This window comes from Etheostoma spectabile, chromosome 10, assembly GCF_008692095.1.
Source record: "Etheostoma spectabile isolate EspeVRDwgs_2016 chromosome 10, UIUC_Espe_1.0, whole genome shotgun sequence".
Lineage (NCBI taxonomy): Eukaryota > Metazoa > Chordata > Actinopteri > Perciformes > Percidae > Etheostoma > Etheostoma spectabile.
In genome coordinates, this window is record NC_045742.1 from 91,558 (window position 1) to 110,471 (window position 18,914).

Here is an 18,914-nt window from a genome sequence, read left to right on the forward strand (position 1 = left end):
CCCTGGGTCCGCCTCATGGGGAGGGTTTTTAAAGTGGGGGTTGTCAAGGGTCCCCAAATAAAAAAAAGATTAAATGCAACTAAAAAAGACGCTCATACTGTAAATTTTTTGCATTGGCAAATGTACGCCCTTTTTCTTTCAACTCCCCTTTTCACTCACCATCACCCTTTTCCCCTTTTCCCAAAGGGGTCGGGGGGGGAAGGAATAAATAAGAGGATCAAGCCCCCCTTATAAAAAAAAAAACCCTGCCCTGTTGTGAGGGCAGCGGCGGGGCGCTGTTTTATCCATGGGAAAGCGGCGGGGTTAAATGTGGTTGTGGTGCTGATCAAAGGCCGCGCGGGGAAAAGCAGACCAAAAAAGTTTTCTCCCGAAAACGCCGTTTATTAAAACCCAAAACCTAGTCCTTTTCCCCGGGGATTTCATATTTGTGTTAGTACAGTTGCTACGCCCGGAAAAAAAAGATGTAATGATCACAACGGCTCAGTCTCGGATATTTTAATGTTGGTCAGCCTTTGTGTTTTTTTTTAAAAAAATTTTCTTTATTCTTAAAGACAAAATACAGGGGTTTTAACAAAAAAAAAACACATTGTCAAAAAGGGTTCATGTGGCTTTTGACCTAACAGTATCGTGGGATTTTGGAATTACAGATTACTGGATGTGATTGAAGAAAAGAACAGCATTGGGAAAATACATGTTTATACAAGCTAAACCTCCTCTCCTTAACAGATATGCAGCTTGTCAGACATGCTGTAATTCTGTAAAGCAGCATAATCCACTTTAGACTAGGCTGACTTTTTCCCTGCAGCCTAGCCTTTGCTCTTTGCCTGACTCCCTGTTCTGTTGATCCTCCCCAACAAGCTGGAATGATATTTAGCCCCCCGATACGCCTGCAGAGATCAACATTCACCAAGCAGCAATCTGGGGCTGTAATCATGGCCTAAGATGCCTCTTTTTCACAGCCGCTGATATTATGTGCGCTCCATGTGCATGTGTGCGTTTGTGTGTGTGTGGATTAACCAGATGGTGGAACGTGAAGCCATGTGATAGGATTACACTTTGGGGTGTTCCTCTGTGCCATCTGTTCAACTTTTTGCACTGCTCATCTATTTCCGCATTAAATGGGCCCCCAAAGTTGTGTATACAAACTCCATACACACAAAAAAAAAGAAACCGTTGTCTTCCTTCTTATCATTTCTTTATACTACCATACACTTTTACCCCTTTCTCTCATCCTTCTCACCCCCTGCCACCACACACACACAGCCCCAGCCCCACCCTGCCCCCCAGCCTGTTATTTACTTCCTGTTGTTACTCCTTCCAAGCGCCGTCATCAAGAGAGCAGAAAATCAGAGAAGAGGAAATTCCCAAACAAATCTCTCTGACACAAGGGACATCTGTTAGCATACTGTGTGTGCTGTCTTTTCTGTGTAAGATCCCGGTCTCGCTGACGTCTCCAATATGCCCCGTCTTTGTGAACTTTTCAAATCGTCTGTGAGACCAGTTGCAGGGACAAGTGGCCCACCTTTCTCTCTGGAGAATGGTCATTAGAAAGACTAAACCATAGCATTCAATCTTAATGCAATCCACTGTAGGCCGTCATGTAAATCCCTTCTTAGGTTTTTGTCATTATCATCCCTGAGGTTGACTTTCCTCAAAGAAAAAAATATGTTTCTCTTATTCAATGTCTGGGAAATCGAAATGAGAAAATAACTGGATTAGGGACTTGGGAATCAGTGCGGGCTCCTAAATCATGTGCACATGTCATTATGAAGTATTAAAGGTTTGGGTCCTACTGTGCATGCGGGGGTGTGTATGTGTGTGTATGGGCTTTTGTGTGTGTGTGCGTGAATGGGTAAACCTGCGGGATGGGGAGTGATGGAGGGTTGGAGGATAAAAGCAGGTCTCGGAGGAAATAAAGCCAGTGTTGGCTTTAAGCAGAACAGACCTCATAAGACACATAGTGCTTATGTGAGGCAGAGTAGAAGGCCCAGAGGCAGAGACCTGAGGGGAGCAAGCCACAAGGGAGACACTCACTAGCTACCACTCTCTCCTCTCTTAGCTAGAGTTTGAAACCCTACAAGGGGGGAAAGTGAGAATGGAGGAGGAAGCAGGAATGAGATAAGAAAGACAGCATGAGAGCAGGTTTGAGAGGGATAGAGCACAGACATGAGAGGGCTGAGTGCCGAGCCAGACAGAGGGGGAAGGGGGTGAGAAAGGGAGGGAGAGGAGTTGAACAGCAAGAAAGGAAGACAAAGAAAGCTCGAAGAGAGAGCCTGGGTGTTTTGGTCCCTGCTTTTTATTACCGTGTTCCAGGTAGGACGGTGTTCCTTCCGATGGGTCCAATCTTCGAGCTCGGCGTCCGTGTTTGGAGTTATTGTGCACAAACATGTTGTCGGAGACGGCCAGGACGTGACCCTCCACGCTCACCGTAGTTGACACAACCACCTAAGGAAAGGGAAAGACAGATGGAAAGTATGAAACTACAATACGCCTCACTTTGCTATGACATATACATAGTAGTGTGTGTGTGTTGTTGATCTAAATTATGAACAGAGCGTAATAAATTCCTGTAAAATCTTATGTGGATTGCAGACTTTTATTTTGAAGGGAACATGTTAACACCGCCATTGTTATATTTCATATTTTTCCTTAGCCTCCTAAAAAGTTGTTACTGTAGTTTTATGGGAGTAGATATTTTTTGATGTAGCATCAGTACTCAGGAAGTAAAGTTGTACTTTTTTACCGTGTCTGTTGTATTTTGGCTAGCGTTACTTTTTGCTCTCTTTGCTTGCACTTTTGGTGTTTTTGCTATACGTGCAATGTTGAATTATTATGAACCTACAATAACACAGTGGCTACAGCAGAAAACAAGCTGTGAACACAAAACCTACATATTATGCTTTATATAGTTGATATGGCAAACTCGTTAGCAAGCTGTTGCCTATTTACACATCCAGTAGACAGAGAGCAACATTAGCATGCATTTGGTATTTCTGGCCTAAGTCCAATATTAACTCTCCTTTTAGCTCTACTTTTGCTCTCCACTGACTCCTGAGGGGGATTTTTGGGTATTTAGCTGCTAAATGCTTCACTGTTTGCCTCCTAGCTGCCAACTCTGGCTGTTTGGCACTGGGTAGGTAATGTACAGTGGGGTTTTTATAGCTTTTTTCACTGAAAACAGCTGCTGTAAATGACTGTGAGAGCAGTCAAAGTGAACCAAAATGGTAAAAGGTTATCTTATAAGGATTAAGAAATATTTGTCATTTTGTAATGTTAGTGCATACTATGCTCTCTTTTCTCTCTGGATTCCCATGTCTGGTGCATTGCATAAAAAGTTATGAAAGACATTCCTAGTCAAATGTTGCCGTGGTCCTCTATACAGCACAAACTGTAGGCACGCAGGCAACCACAACTCACCTGAAAACGCCTCATGTCTCGAGGGTTCCCTGCATTCTTCAGGCAGTTCTGGTTACACTTCAGGAAGAACTTGAGGAAGAACCTGCATATGCAGAGAAATAGAGATGGAGAGAAAGAAACAAATGAGTTAGTGAAAGAACAGCTGCCTGTCACTGAAAGTACAGAATGAGCCACACAAATAAAACTAATAAAACAGCAGTGGCAGACAAGGCATACATACCACTATCCATCAGTTGTTTATGCCAAAGGGACTTTTCTATGAAAAAAAAGCTGGGGTATAAGAAAAAGATCCCATGTTTCCATCTCCGACTGTGTCAAGTTCCCAAAAAAATTACTGGTCGTGTTCCCCCCCACCCCCAGCTGCAGAGTGTGTGAGGGGGTTTTGTCTGTAGCTACTATGAGCACAGTGTTGCCTTTCCCTCCCTCTCTCAACTCAGTTGAGAGACCACATAAACGCACCCCATCTTATTAATAGGTAAAAGGGAAAGTAGGGCTACCCAATCAATACTTATGGGGAGGGAGCAGGGGGGGTCGGGGAGAAAGGGTGTGTGTTGTTTTTTGGGTGTGGTGTGTGTGGTGTGTGGGTGTGGAAGGAGAGAGGTGGGGGGGGGGGGCGGAACCTTAAAAAGGGGGGGGGCAATTCCCTTTTCAAACAATAACGGGGGCACTCTCATTCCCCTGAAAGTTTCCCCTTGAAGGAAAAAAAAAAAAAATAAAAAACCGAAAAAAAAGCCTTTACAAATAAAAAGGAACCCCCGGGGGAAAAAAAAAAACCTTTCCTCGCCTCCCCTTTCCTCCCCTCCCTTTGGGTATCAAAGAAGGCCACTAAAGCTACCGTACAAATTAAAAAGCCCCAAGAGAATAAAATCCTTTTGCCCCACTTTTCTTTCATATGTCCCCTTTTTTTATTTTTTTTTTTTTTCTTTTTCCCCCTTTCTTTGTTATTGGGGGTTCGCAGGACAGCGCGTTGGACCAACTCCTTTAGATGGACCATGCATGAAAAAGGAAAAAAACCCCAAACACACACACACACCCAACCACACACAAACTCAAGAGAAACGCAAAAGCCAGGGATTTGGACAATGCCATCTAGAAAGGAAAAAAAAGAAGAAAAAAACAGGGGGCGAAGAAAAAATTAAAGGGAAAAACCCAGATTTCGTTCTTTTCAAGGGAGCTAGTGTGCCTTTAAAAGCAATTAATGTAACACAAAAATCGGAATTTTCCCGACAATTTTTTAAAAGCATGACAGCTGTTAGTGGTAGAAGTCTTTTTAAGGGGGAAGAAAAAGCCTTGATGATGTCAACAAACTTCTTCGCGGTTTCCCCTTTCTTTCCCCCACTTTGTTGTGTTTGATTCGACGCACGGCGCAAAAAAAGCAAAAAAATGAAAAAGAAGGGGGAGAGGAAAAACGGGGAGAGAGCGGGCGAGGCAGGGAGGGGGGGAAAGAAAAAGCGAGAGGAGAGAAAGAGGAAAGAAGACAGAGGCAAGGTAGAGAGTATGGAAATCGGAAAGGAGAGCGACCCCCCGTATATTTTAAAAGTGTAGGCCAATATCTCAATAATTCATGAAGCAGAGAGATGGAGGCTTGTTTTTCCAAGTGGGTTGGGCCCCCCAAAGGGTGGGGGTCCCAAAAATTTTATTCCCCAAGGGGGGAGAGCACCCCTTTAAAGACAACGGGGGGCCAAATCCCCTGTCCCAAAATTCCCCCCTCCCTTCGCCTCTTTTGAATTCATGGCGCCCGCTTTTTCCCCAAATGTCTTTCCCCTGAGCATTTTTGTAGGGGAAAGATGAATAAGTGGGTAGAGAAAAGTTAGGGTCAGAGAGTCAGAGTCACAAATCAGGGGGTAAAATTTTGAGTTGGGTGGAGAGGAGGAAAAGGTGGAGAAAAAAGAAAAAAGCAAGACTGGTGGAATTCAGGTGAAAAAGAGACATAAGAGGAAGTCAGATCCCATTGCCCAAACCACATGTCAGCGGTTCCCGATCTGCGCCGGTGGCTCATTGATTATTTTTTAAGACTAAGGGTTTTTGGGGCCCCACGGAAAACTACAAAACGCAGATGTTTATTTCCCTTTGGTCGATCCAAACCCCCCGGAGCGGGGGATGGAATCACCTCGCCACATTACAGGAAAAAAGTGGGGCGTGTATGGGGGGGGGGGGGGGGGGGGGGGGGAAAAGCATGCGTGTTGATATTCAATAGCAAAGAGATTACCATAAGGATGATTATGGATAATTGATTGACAGCTAACAGTAAATATGGACGGATAGCTGACAAGGGGCCTATAATTCTAGTACTCACTTCAGCTCTCTATTATCATCGTTTCCTCACATCCCTCGATCATTTATTGCATCATGACTGTTGCTCTGTTACTCATGTTGACTTTGAGCTTTTTTTTCCAGACGTATCCTCACATCCCTATCTGATGAACTCAATGACACCACCAACCATTGAGGAAAGTTTGAGTTCAGATGGCGTATTCTCTGGAAATGATATCTTTAAATATCTTTAAATTGACTTTTGTTTAACAATGTGGAAATGTGGAGAAGGCTTTGAAATAGCATGTATATTAGTATATAGTGAGATCAAATGTCCACACTATTAATTAACTTAAACTGAATCCCATCTCAAAACATACATTTTCAGTTGATCTATAGAACATATTGAATATTGTTTGTGTTTGAGACTCTTGCTGGTATTAAGCTGTTTTACTGTGCAGACGCCACAGCTCCAAACATTACCCCTGCAAATTGCTGCGCCGGCCGGATTAAATGAAATAAAACCATTTTGCTCTCACGTAATTACCCCCAAATCCAGCAGCGGCTGTGGAAGTGATTTTGTGTAAATAACTGCTTGGCCTCTTGAAGCCTCATGGCATAAATTTGCAACAGCAAAAATGAACTAATAAACACATGCAGCCGGTCGCTGTAGTAATTTAATGATCTCACACTTTCATCATATCATAACAGGCATTATTTGTCACTTTGGAGCAATTAAACACAAAATCACCCTCTGCCCATAAAAAAACAAAACAAGGAAAGCAATTATAAGACAACTTTTAAGTAATCCCTGTAGCATCTAAATATTATTACAGCGGTGATAACGATTGTCTAAGCGATTAGCTAACAGCAAGGAAGCCTCCGAGGGACAATTCTGTTATATTTTCTAATAATTTTCCTACATTAGCAACAAATGATGTAAAGAGTTGTTTTCCTTGTCAAATTTAACTTTAGAACTGTGTGGTTTTATCTTCCTCAGTAGTTCTAGATTATTCATCTTCTCAGCCTTTTGTTACACACTGTGCTGTACATCTTTGCGCCTCATTTCTTTATTCATTACCCCTCCTCTCTCTGTTTTGTTCCAATGCCGGTACGCTGTAAAAATGGCTGTGGGTGCTGCCATAACTCAGCTCTCTCCTCTCCCTCTCGCTCCATCCATCTCTGCCGCACAGATCATCTCCAGAAGAAAAGCACTGTGTCTGCCTCCTAATATGCTTCATGAGGTGTGTAATTCACTGTGCTCCGGAGGGGAGCCATTTGTCTCGGGGGTTAACTAAGTGACACAACAGCACTTCCCCATGCCTGTTACCACCGTGGGACATGTTGAACTAATCTAGGCAGGTAGAGGAATGTAAGATCCTGCGCTTCAGCAATTAAGAATTAGGATTTGTTCAGGAAATCGATCCTAATGAAGTCAGAGGCAAGTTCAAATTAAGTGTAAATATTTGTAAGCAAATGTAATGTTACTGTGGGAAAAAGAAGTGACAAATAGGCGACCAAACTTAAAGTGAAGTCGGGGGCTCTCAGAGAACCCGACAGCTTCCTCAAGTGATTTTTGTGTATTTTCTTTTCCTCCCCTTTGTGTTTCACTTCTCACAGTCTTTCTTTTCTCTGTAACTCTTTCTTTCGCTTTTTCCGCTATGCATCACTGACACTTCAACCAAGAGCCTGACTGGCTTGTTTTCATGGTGACCTGTCTGGCGTGGAAGTACACACACACACACACACACACAACACACACACACACACACACACACAACACATAATTAGGGAGATTTATGAGGGGGGCCTTGCACCAGGAGCCGTGCAGGCTGACCCCAAGGGTGTAGGGGGGGCACTGGGTGGAGGAGGGGGCCTGGCTCCACAGGGGGGGACATTAATAATCCAGAACCAGGTCTGTCTCTGGTCCTGGCCATGGACCTTGGACACTAGGCTGTAACAGCCTGCAGTGGCCCAGTTTACCAGGAAAGAGAAACACCCAGTTCAACATGCCTTAATCAAATGAGATATATAGATACAGAGATTGACTACAAAAAGACAAAGCTTAAAAGAAAAGATGCAGAAAACACATAATGAACACACACACACACACCCACACACAGCTCCATTCCTTCCTGAGTGCTACCACTCAAAGTAGCAGCGCACACCTCTACTGTATATTGCCCTCATGTCTATCTTAAGTTTCATGATTTATTCAAATAGAACATCTCACTGCGCTAAAAAATTCATTCCCAGCTCACTCCGTGCATCGTCCCATCCTCCTCTTCATCTGTATCTGCTCATGTCATGTCAGCTAAATATGCCCCGTTGTTAAATATTTCTTAGAACAAATGGACCCTGGAGGAGGGAGACAGTGGGTCAGGGGGGATCCGCGCTGTGCCTTAGCCGCTTAGGGAAAGGCCCCACTTGGGAGAGATCCCTCCCCGCTTCCCTCAGAGCCGGCGCTCCAGTCCCAGCTTGGGGACAGAAGTCCCAGAGACACTTAACCAATTGTGTTTCATCCATTTCATCCAAAAAGGATCATTCAAAATTCAACTGAGAAATTGTGGAGGGATCATTTAAAGACAGGAAATGAGATCTCTCTTGTTTGTTGGAATGTAGGCGAAAGGAGTAGTGGGTTCAACAACTTGTAGCCTGATAACATTGCTACCTGTGGCCTGGCTTTACAACAGAGAACCTGGGAAAAATAATGCTACCAAATAAACATCTCTGCATGCCTGTGTGTGTGTGTATGTGTGTGTGTATCAAAGCCATGGTGAATAAGAGGCTGTCTGGCTGATGGACAAGCTTGGCAGGCGGTGCTGATTGAAACACTTCCTCTGTCGGGGACTGGCCCATTAATCTGATGGAGAGAGAGAGAGGGGAGAGAGAGAGAGAGAGAGAGGAGAGAGAGAGAGAGAGAGAGAGAGAGAGAGATGCTCCAGGCCCCCAGACCACAAGAGTAATGAAGGGTCCTGGTCCCTCTCACCTCAGTGCTGTCCTGCAGTGCTGGGACACTCTGCTACCCTGTCCAGCCCAAGTCCTGCCCTCGTGGGACTGACCAGTGAAAAATGGCCCTGTCATCAGCCTGGGTAGACGCTACCGCACAGCCCTAGGCTGTGTGTGACCGTGTGTATTCGTGTGACCGCGTGCTTATGCCCGCCTGGGTGCCTTCCCCCACGCAGTCAATTACCCTAACCGTTCTCCTCTCTACCTTAGTTGAAGACTGATGTATTCATATTGAATAGTGTTGATTTAAGCACATGTTAACTTAATGCATAATGCATTGACTATATATAGCTTGATAAAGAGCACTGTGTCAACCAGGGACCAGCCCCATACATTGTGGGGATGAATGTGCCGCTTGCAAAAGTTCTTTCTTTTTGTTCCATTTAAGCACCGTATTAAATCATAACTATGACTCTGACTGTACACAGGCTCAAGGTTATGTTTCTAAATGCAGCAAAATCAAAAATCAGAAACTTAATTAGTGTGCCGTGTTTGTTCTCAGGTGAAAAGTTGTTCCCTCCAATGAGTCTTGAGGAAGGAATATGGAAGCAGAGAGTGGGAGAGACGGAGAACATGTTAGGAGTGTGTGTGTGTGCGTATGTGTGTGTGTGCGTGTGCGTGTGCGTGTGCGTGCTGACATGTGCATGTGTGTGTTTTGGCCTTGCATCCCTCTGTGTTTATCAAACATATTACAGCTCCTTCTAGATTCCTCACCTGCACACCCCCAGCCTGCTACATATGGCCTACCAATCACAAAATAAGGAATCATGCATATATTAGCATGGCTAATGGCCTACCCTCTCCATTTAATATGCAAATTTCCTGAAACATTACTGAATGCCGTCTGTTCTAAATGAATAAATTTGAATCGCAATTAGAATAATCCTTTATAATTAATGAAAACTGTCAATTTTGGTTCATAAGTAATTTGATTAAAGTGGTGATGGGACACTTATGAAGTTCATTGGGCTGAGAACACATACTCGCACGCATGCATGCAAACAAACACACAAGCTGCATGACAACCAACAGCAGGTCCGGGGCTGCATTATTGATGAAGATGATTAATAAACTTATGAAAGTGGTTGTCACACATGCCAGACCTTTTTTTTCACCCAAACACAACTTCTTTCCACTCCTTTACGGACGTGGAGAAACAACCGATCAATCACGCCTTTCTGCCACCTGACCGAGAGGGAAAAGTGATTGAAAAGGTTTCCGGGCCTCGTGGTGCTGTGTCAGTGGCCTGTCTGTCCGGTGGGAGACACTGATGGACTGTCGAGGCAGAGAGAGCAACGCACACACACACGCCAAGTCATTACAGGGGTTTGAAACGATTCCCTGTTGTTTCTCACAGGGGATGAGCAGTGCTGTTCATACTCTGAGTTTTATCAGAGTATAATGACATGTTATGAGGAGCATGTAGTTTAAGAAGAGTGCAACCAGTCTAGAACTGTTCATCAACATCCTTTTCTTCACCATTATCTCTCTCATGCTGTGCTATACTGCCACTGACGCGTATAATGGCATCACTTAAATTAGGGTCACTCAACTGTGGGAAATGGTTGCAATGCGCATGTGGGTCTCTTTACCTTGTACCGTATGTATATGAACGTGAGTAAGCTGGTGTTTGTGTGTCGATTTGAACAGTGTGTGTACGTGAATGGCTTCAACCCAATAATAATGGTCTAGATAGTGTAGAGCCTCGCAGACTAATTAGCCCTATCACGGAAAAATAGCAGCCTGCTAATTAATGGGTATTATGGCATTTCAGAAGTCACTGCTCTAATTGGGAGGGAACTGAGCCTCGCATTTCCATACTGCAGTAATACCGGCTTTATCCACCCATCTTTCTGTCTGTCTGTCTGTCTGCCTACTTGGCATGCTTGCTTTTAAACACAATCCTCCACATGAACGCAGGGAAAAATAATTATCCTGCACACGCTCACATTTTCAAAAGTACACACAGTAATGCACAGGATGTATATACAAAGAGAACTACTTTTAGCAGAAAAAGAAAAAAATCACTACATGAAACATTTTTTGTAACCTCTGACCAATTATCTTATATTTTTATTCTGATTAAATATCTTTATATTGCTTTTAGAGAATAACGCGCCTGATGCAAGTGAATTGGTGAGTAATATAATCCATCTCAATAATTCTCAGCATTGTTTTTGGATGTCTGTGTGTGTCTCCACACCAGTTCTCTCTGACACACACGCATATCCCCTATAGATTCCTCTTAACCCTATCAGACGGTGGGACAATCAAAATAGATTTGCATTCAAATGCCACATGCTCGGTATCAAATATCAAATCAAGCCCGAATCTCTGAGACAGACAGACCTCCTCCCTGCTTCCTCCACTTCCCCTCCTGCACCTCCTCCCTCCTCTCCGGTCCCAGGGACTCCCATTCTCCCCCAGACGAGCTCTATCGAGGAGTGACAGGCTGTGGTCAGGACGTGATTGACAGCCTGTTGATGCTTCTCTTTCCACCCACACACACACACACACACACACAAACTCAACCACACACACACACCCCACACACACACACACAAAACTCACCCACACACACACAAACACACAACACACACACACACACACACACACACACACACACACACATACACACGCACACACACCATTTGCCAGTGCTCGTGCACTGGCCTGGGTGTCTGTGATAGCCCCTGGGCTAGTGCCCCGCAGGCTGCACAGCACTACACATACAAATCACAGTGTGTCAGCCTTGTGAATGGGCCCATTTTGACTTTGTCCTTTTAAAGTCAGGCCCCCCTTGAAGCGGGCTAGATCTGTATCCTGCCTCTTTTTTACTTTCGTTCTCACTCTTATATGCACGTAGAGGCAGATAAATGGGGAAACTTACACAAAGGCACAAAATAGTGGGAGTGTGCACACACCACATACACACACATGCACAGAAACACACAGGAAAAAAGGCAGATTTAAACATGGTGGTAATGGGCAGCACCTCACAGAAGCAGGGTATACATACATCAACACACAAACACACACACACACACACACACACACAACACACACATGCAATAACGGCCAAGACCCGGGGCCTAATCTCACACACTCAGCTAGCACACCTGGTTAATGTTAAGAGGGCAGTTATAGTCAATTACATTCCCATATAACACATAAACCTCCACCCCGCCTGTGGAAGGACAGTAATTGAAAACAGGCGCAGAACGCACCAGGGTCCAGACAAAAAGTCAACTTCCCACCCTTGACTTTCCCATTCACTACATGTGCTGTCCTCCCATTCCATATTCTGAAGTCTTGGGGGCAAATGTAAAGAGGAGGAACGGGTTGGGTTGCCATTTGGATATAAGGCAGCTAAAGAGCAGGAGCATATGGAGTCATATGAGGTATGGGTGAAGAAGACAAAAAGAGTGGGAATGGAGAGATGGTGAGGGCTTTGTCTCATAGGTGAAGTCCAGGGGAGAAGCAGTTAGGGTCGGGGCAAAAGGGTGGTGGACTGGTGGTGGTGTTCCATGCAGGTGGGGTGGGTGAGTTAAGGGGGACAGCAGTTGTAAGTAGGAGTTTGAGACTGACAGGTGACATTACCCTGCGTCATGGCTGGAGGGACAGAGGGACAGAGGGCACGATGGTTATCCAAGCAGAGAAATGTCAACGTCCAGACACTACTGTGACACACACACACACACACACACGAGCTGCACAGACACACAAGCACACAAAGATCCAGGACAAAAGAGTCTGGAGTCTTTGAGAGTGAAAAAGGCTGGCTACAGTGGGCAGAGATGAAGAGATTACATCCTCTCAATTTGAAAAAGGAGGAGATGAGAATAAAGAGACAAAGCAGAAGAAAAGGTGAAGAAGTCACTGGCTATACTATTACGAGTCAACAACCTTGCATTTATTCATAACGTGCTTTCTAAACATTGGCTTCCATCCTTTCGTGAAGTTGGTTCTTTCTTCACATTCGTCCCTTTCCAATCTGCTCTCTGCCGTTTTCATTAAAGCCTAACCTAATTTTGCCAAAGCTTATAAAATGTCCATATTGCTGCTCATTCGACCCCATTGATTTAGTGTTTGGTTAAATATTCACGACTGTGGATGCAATTAACATGCTGTTAATGAATAATTGATCGCATCTTAAGCGGCCATGAAGCTCATGCATATTAATTATTGAAACAGGAAATATGAAAAAAACAACTTTCCTTGTTTTGCCTGAAATCAACCTTCTTTCATTTTGTTTCATTAGTCAGGAAGGCATGTTGAGAGTATTCAAGGGGGGAAAGTGTAGCTTATGAATGTGAATGTGTGTATGGGAAGAAGACAGAAGGCAGAAAGTGCTGTTAACACTATGCAAATGCCTCCCATAAACACCGCTTTAACCGCTCTTACATGCATTTAAGCTGCCTTTGAGTACATCCATTTAGCCCATACATACATCTCTACAGTGTGTTATGTGTGGAGTACAGTGTGGGTGAGCGTTGTGTTGACAGCCTCGGTGTGACAGAGGTAGTAGCTGCCTGTTTTGAGAGGTGAGTGTTTACCAGGAGTGAAAACAACAAAACACATCTAGCGAACATGGGGGGGCTTGTCAGCGCGAGACTGGAGATCAGTCAGCCAACAGTGAGCTTTCGGCTCTCACTGTGTCTCTACTTGCGTATGGCTATAGGCTGCTGTCCCCCCGGGCACCTCCCCGGGTTCTGGTGAGTGGAACAATGGTGAAGAGAGGGAGATGGGGGTGGGAGTAAGTGACAATGTGCCTTGCACTAATGCTGTGGTGCACCTGTGGTCAGGTGAATATTCCCCTCTGTTCCCTGTGTGTAGGTACAAAAGTAAAATTGTGTGCCTGTGTGTGTTTGGGGGGGGGGGGGTTACATTCATTATCCGTACATCCTGCATTCCTAAACCACTCTAAAATGTCTTGACATAAAAAATACATCTCAGAAGCAGCCACACACTCCAGGAAAACACCAATTTACATCGTTGCTTGTTATTTATTTAGTACAGAAAAAGCTCTCAGAGGTGTGTGTGTGTTATGTGTGTGTTACCCCCCTCTATTTCCCTCTCTGGCAGCGATGTTGGTGTCTCGGAGCTAAAAGTGACAAGCCGTCAATTGTGTTCCAATATTAACCCCCCCTCAATGTCTGCGTGACCGTCTTCTTCTCTGTGATGTTGGCTTGATCAAAGAAGCAGCACTTTGAAAAAAATAACCAGAGAAGTGAAATGGAGGACACCATGCTGCTTACAGACTGATGAACGACGGCCAGACTCTCCGCAAAACACTGTCCCCCTTTCTCTTTTCTTTGTCTCTCCTTCTCAATCTTTGTCATCATCGCTTTGGAGAGGCAACATAAGGCGTTGGCTGAGGAGAATTCAGTATCTTCTATATACAGCCAGGCGGTTAGTAGTAGATCGTCGAGTGTATGGTATACAATTTTATAAAGAGGGAGAGGCTATGAGCTCAAGCTTTTCATATGGAGAGGAAGGCAGGCCTTGCCAACATTTTCCCCCTATTCTGTTCTCACTGTTCCGAAGAGAGATTGGAAGAGGGCTGGGCGGGGGATAAAAGAGAGAAGAGGACCACCAGAGTGACAGAATATGGTACAGAGATGCCCTGTGTCTCTGTTTTATCTTGTCTTAGCAGGTTCACCTAGCGGTGAGATTCCTCAAACACACCTTCAGTCATCAGCAAGGGGGGGCTGAAGGGAGAGGGATGGAAAGAGAAAAGGAAAAAAAAGAGAGATGAAGAAACACAAGAGAGAGAGAGAGAGAGAGAGAGAGAGAGAGAGAGAGATGGGAGGTGAATCTCTCTGTGGCTAATTCTCTGGGTGTGGGAAAGCAGAGCACCTAACACAGGTTGGCCTGGTTTCAGTAATGAGTTTGATTCTCCTCTCTGCCTCGTCAGTCTCACTAGGGACCAAGACTGCATAATAACATCCTTCACACACACACACACACACACACACACACACACACACACACACCACCACACACACCACCACACACACACATACACATAGGTCTATGGGGAGCTAATTATTCTCACCTGTGTTAATTATTGCTGTAAGCCAATCAGCGGACTCTGTGCTAATTAGGCAGTGTTAGGTCTGATTAGTGTTCTGCAGCAGGCCCACTCAAACTGTTATCTACCATACTAGTCCCCTCAGGCAAGAAAAGAGAGAAGAGAACAGGTGGATGCTTGCCCTGTGTGTCTGTGTGTGTGTGTGTGTGTGTGTGTGTGTGTGTGTGTGCATGCATGCGTTTATGTGTGTGTATGTGTGTGTGTGTATGTGTGTGTGTGTCCGCTCAACCTTAATAATAAATAACTGAGGGACAAGCTTAAATTTATAATAAAACAAAATCTAATCAGCTTCTTTTTGGAGTCAAACTTCTATTAAACCAAACAACACATGCAATAACTTTAACTAGTCTCTGCACTCTAAGTTAATTGGCCCTGGTTTGGGGTCATTTCTCTCGACAACCAGCCCCTGTGCCCTTTTAATTAATGAGGGCTGATCCAGGATCAGTTCTGTCACTAATGGGTCCTTTTTGCCAGGATAACTCCTCAGATTGATCCACACATCACACATGCAACCTCCGTCCTGACCCAAGAGAGCTCCTGTGTAGGTGTGTGCGTTTTTTGGCAGAGAAGCAGTGGAAGCTCAAGAAGACAGAGGAAGACAGAGAAAAAGGGAGTATAAATGGAGGGTCTGTAGATGATCTCCCAGCTGAGAGGGATGAAAAGAAAAAAAGGAGAAAAGATGAGAGGAGGAGGAGGAGTGGGGGAAGATAGAAGGAGGAGGCTGGAGGAAACCTTCCTCTTATGACACGATTGATTTTCTTTCAGAGGCTTGAGCCTGTCACTACTGAACACTTGGTCCTCCACTCATCCTCACACACACACGCATACACACTCAGGCACACACGCACACACAACACAACACCACACACACACACACACACACACCACACACACACACAAAACACACACACAGGGACACACACAAACTCCATGCCCTGACCTCCATGTGTGCCTGCTGGTCCATACTGGGTCTAATGACACCAGGGGCTCCCACAGATCAATACTAAACTGTCACTCAGCTAGCAAGCACACACACCTACATACACACACAAAACAGATGCACACACGCACCTACACACATGCGAGGTAGGGTATGCGTTTGCACATTTGTGTATGCTGGAAGCAATGTTTTCTACAACCTCAGCAGATGCCCTCCTCCCCACCCCCACACCCCCCCCCCCACACACACACACACGCACACACGCACACACACACAACTACAGCCATATTGTTTTCCTCCCCCGTTTTCTCGCCCTCCTGCTCCCTCACACTGAGAGTTTGGGTCCTGATGTAATATTGATGAGCGAGGATGGAGGCCCAATAAAAAGTGATAGGTCCTTGTGATTATATATTATATTTGATAATTATAGATTATCATTGATTTGAAGTGAATGCCTGTGCACACACACACATACATACAAAACGTTTTGCCCAGGAGGGAATGAGGCGACTAACTTATTTCACATCATTCAAGGCCATCTCTTCTTGTGTCTTTTCTTCTGTTGATCCCCTTCACCTCCTTCCCCTACCTCCTTTACTCTCTCTTCCTCCTCAAAAGCACCCATCCGCCTCTCTCCATACACATCTCAAGTGCCACTTAGAAAACCAGACTGGGGCTTGAGCCAAACTCTGCTCTCAGTGGTTCTGTGTTTGTCTGACTTTTGGTGTCTAGGAGTCGAGATCGCAGAACACAAACCTCACAAATCAACATTTTCTTTTAATACTGGACAAGCCAAATAATTCATGTGCAACTAAAAAAATCTGTTGACTGTGAAAAGCTCTGGCTAAAAACATTTGTTTGTCTCTGTTAAATCACTAATTATAGCCTGGCACAACACAGGGCAGATGCAGGCTAATTCACCATTAGGCCGTTTGGTGTTTATTAAACTTTTATAATGTGATCACTCTGATAACGGCACAATTGTTTCCCTGGGCGTGTGTGATTATACTGTTGTACCCCTATGTCGCCCTTGTAATGGCTCCCGCCGAGTGTGTGCGTGTGTCCGTTCGTGTGTGTGTTTGTGTGTGTGTGTGTGTGTGTGTGTGTGTGTGTGTGTGTGTGTGTGTGTATCTTGGAGCTTGCGGAGTAGTGTTTTCCATTTCTCATTAGAGTGGCAGAGACTCCTGCTGCAGGGTCAATGGAGGGGGAGAGGGTGTGTGTGTGTGTGTGTGTGTGTGTTTGAAGGGGAGTGGGGTGGTAATGAGCGCAGGAACATAATACTACAGCGTCCATTAATGCTCTGAGGCAGTGACATTAGGCATACTTAACTAATAGAGCCAGTCTCTGCAATTACCCACTGTTATCTCTGCAGCTTTAGAGAGGAACCGGCTTTAATAAATGTTTGTAGTGATGTGATAAATGCCAGGTTTGCTCATTTGTAATCTACACTGCGGGACAAGAGGAGGCGGGTGGATCTAATTGTTTTACTCCTGATTCGGCAATGTGGTTGAGTTCAGAGAAGAAAAAACGTCTTTCCTTTTCCGCATATTATCCTCCAGGTACATCTTTCTCTCTCCTTGTTGTCCATATATCTCTCTACGTCTCTCTTGACTCTCAGTGGCATACTGTTACAACTGTCCTGTCAAACAAAGAAAAGCAGTCCATACCCGACACTCACAGTCACATCTCTGCCTCCTCTTTTTCCTCTCCACTCATCTTTCTTTCATCCTGGCAGAGGCGCGGCCCTGGTTGTGTGTGTAAACATCTTTTCATGCTAAAACGGGCGTCATGACAGAAGAGAGACAAGACTTATTAACGGCATGCTTCTAAGTTTGTCTTTGTGTTTGAACATGTGCATATGTGGGCTACATGGCTGTCTGTACAATTGTGCAATAGTGTGTTTAATACATTTTCCAGGGTCAGAGGCAGAAACATAGAGGAGGCAAAAGCCTGGGTTTTAAGTGTGCAAAAGCAATTTAAGGACTACCATAACCTACAAGTGAATAGATTTCACGAATGCAGACTTTAGCCTACTCCTTTCTGAATATCTACCATAAAGAATAACTGTCAATTAACAAGCAAGTAATCACTTGCTACGGATAATCCACCAAGTTACACCTCCTTGAATATCCCTCACTCTTTTGGCAGTAAATCTTCTCTGTTTGTGTGAAGACAATAACCAGAGGAAGAGAGAGAGAGCGAGGGAGTGGTGTAGTGAGAGAGAGAAAGAGTGCATGGGAGGGAGGCAGATGAGAAAGCTGAGCTGTTAATTGTTTTCCAGAAAAAGGTTGCAAAGGTCTGCACATCTGAACTGAATGTCACCTCATGTAAATCACAGCCTCTGCTGGGGAAGCCAATAACGGGGATAATTAGCGGGACTCTCTCCTGCACCGCACGCACACATCGAGGAAGAACGCGCTGCTGAGGAAGACGTTCAAACGTAGGGGAATATTCCATGTGTGATTAACCAAAAACCCTTCAGAGTTAAATCTGGAGTTTTGAGTGGGAGGAAAAAAGGAAAAGACACATAGCCAGACAGGTAGATAGATAGAGAAAGGGAGAAGAAGAAGAAGAAGAAGAAGAAGAAGAAGAAGAAGAAGAGAGACATGTGGATGGAGAAATATCAGAGACAAACATTAGGAGACGCAGAAGAAAAGGAAACGTCTGAACGTTCCTCCCAACGAGGTCAAGCCACTCAGTAAACAAACCAACAAACCAATGTTAGCAGTACACACACACAACGGGGTGAGGCGGTGTAAAACTACAAAGGGTCTCAGTCGATTGCCTACGCCTTACTTTGTCTCCCCTCATCAGTTACCTAAACACAAACAAAGGCCTTTAAATTCACCTCGGCTTTTTGAAGTGGAACAGTGACATGTGCTTAGGTCCCATTTGTTGATGATTAATGCCAAGTAAAAAGAATATATTAGAATTGAAAGAGTATATCATTCTTTTGATCGAACCATGCTTTTGACCATAATTGTCTGCATGTTGACGTCACTGCTTTACGTTTAATTATGGCAGAGCTAGTCCCTTGAACATTTTTTTTTGTCTTAACAGCACAGCTCAGAATAGTTAAGCTCAATGTCACAAAACTTATAACTATATATATATTATATATATATATATATATATATATATATATATATATAATGATAGGGTTACTAAATAACCTATAGGTGCCAGAGTATGACTTAAAAA

At 44.5% G+C, this 18,914-nt stretch overlaps 1 protein-coding gene across 1 annotated transcript in view; it reads right to left on the bottom strand.

Moving 5' to 3' along the window:
- Window positions 1-18,914, bottom strand: part of LOC116697284 (transcription factor COE1) — a 50,225-nt gene that overhangs the window by 18,224 nt on the left and 13,087 nt on the right. The window contains exons 7-9 of the mRNA XM_032528622.1: window positions 3,418-3,499; window positions 2,304-2,445; window positions 1,946-2,001 (exon numbers count right to left, since the gene is read on the bottom strand). Of these exons, the coding sequence (XP_032384513.1) occupies window positions 1,946-2,001; window positions 2,304-2,445; window positions 3,418-3,499 (280 nt within the window). The remainder of the gene's footprint in view (window positions 1-1,945; window positions 2,002-2,303; window positions 2,446-3,417; window positions 3,500-18,914) is intronic.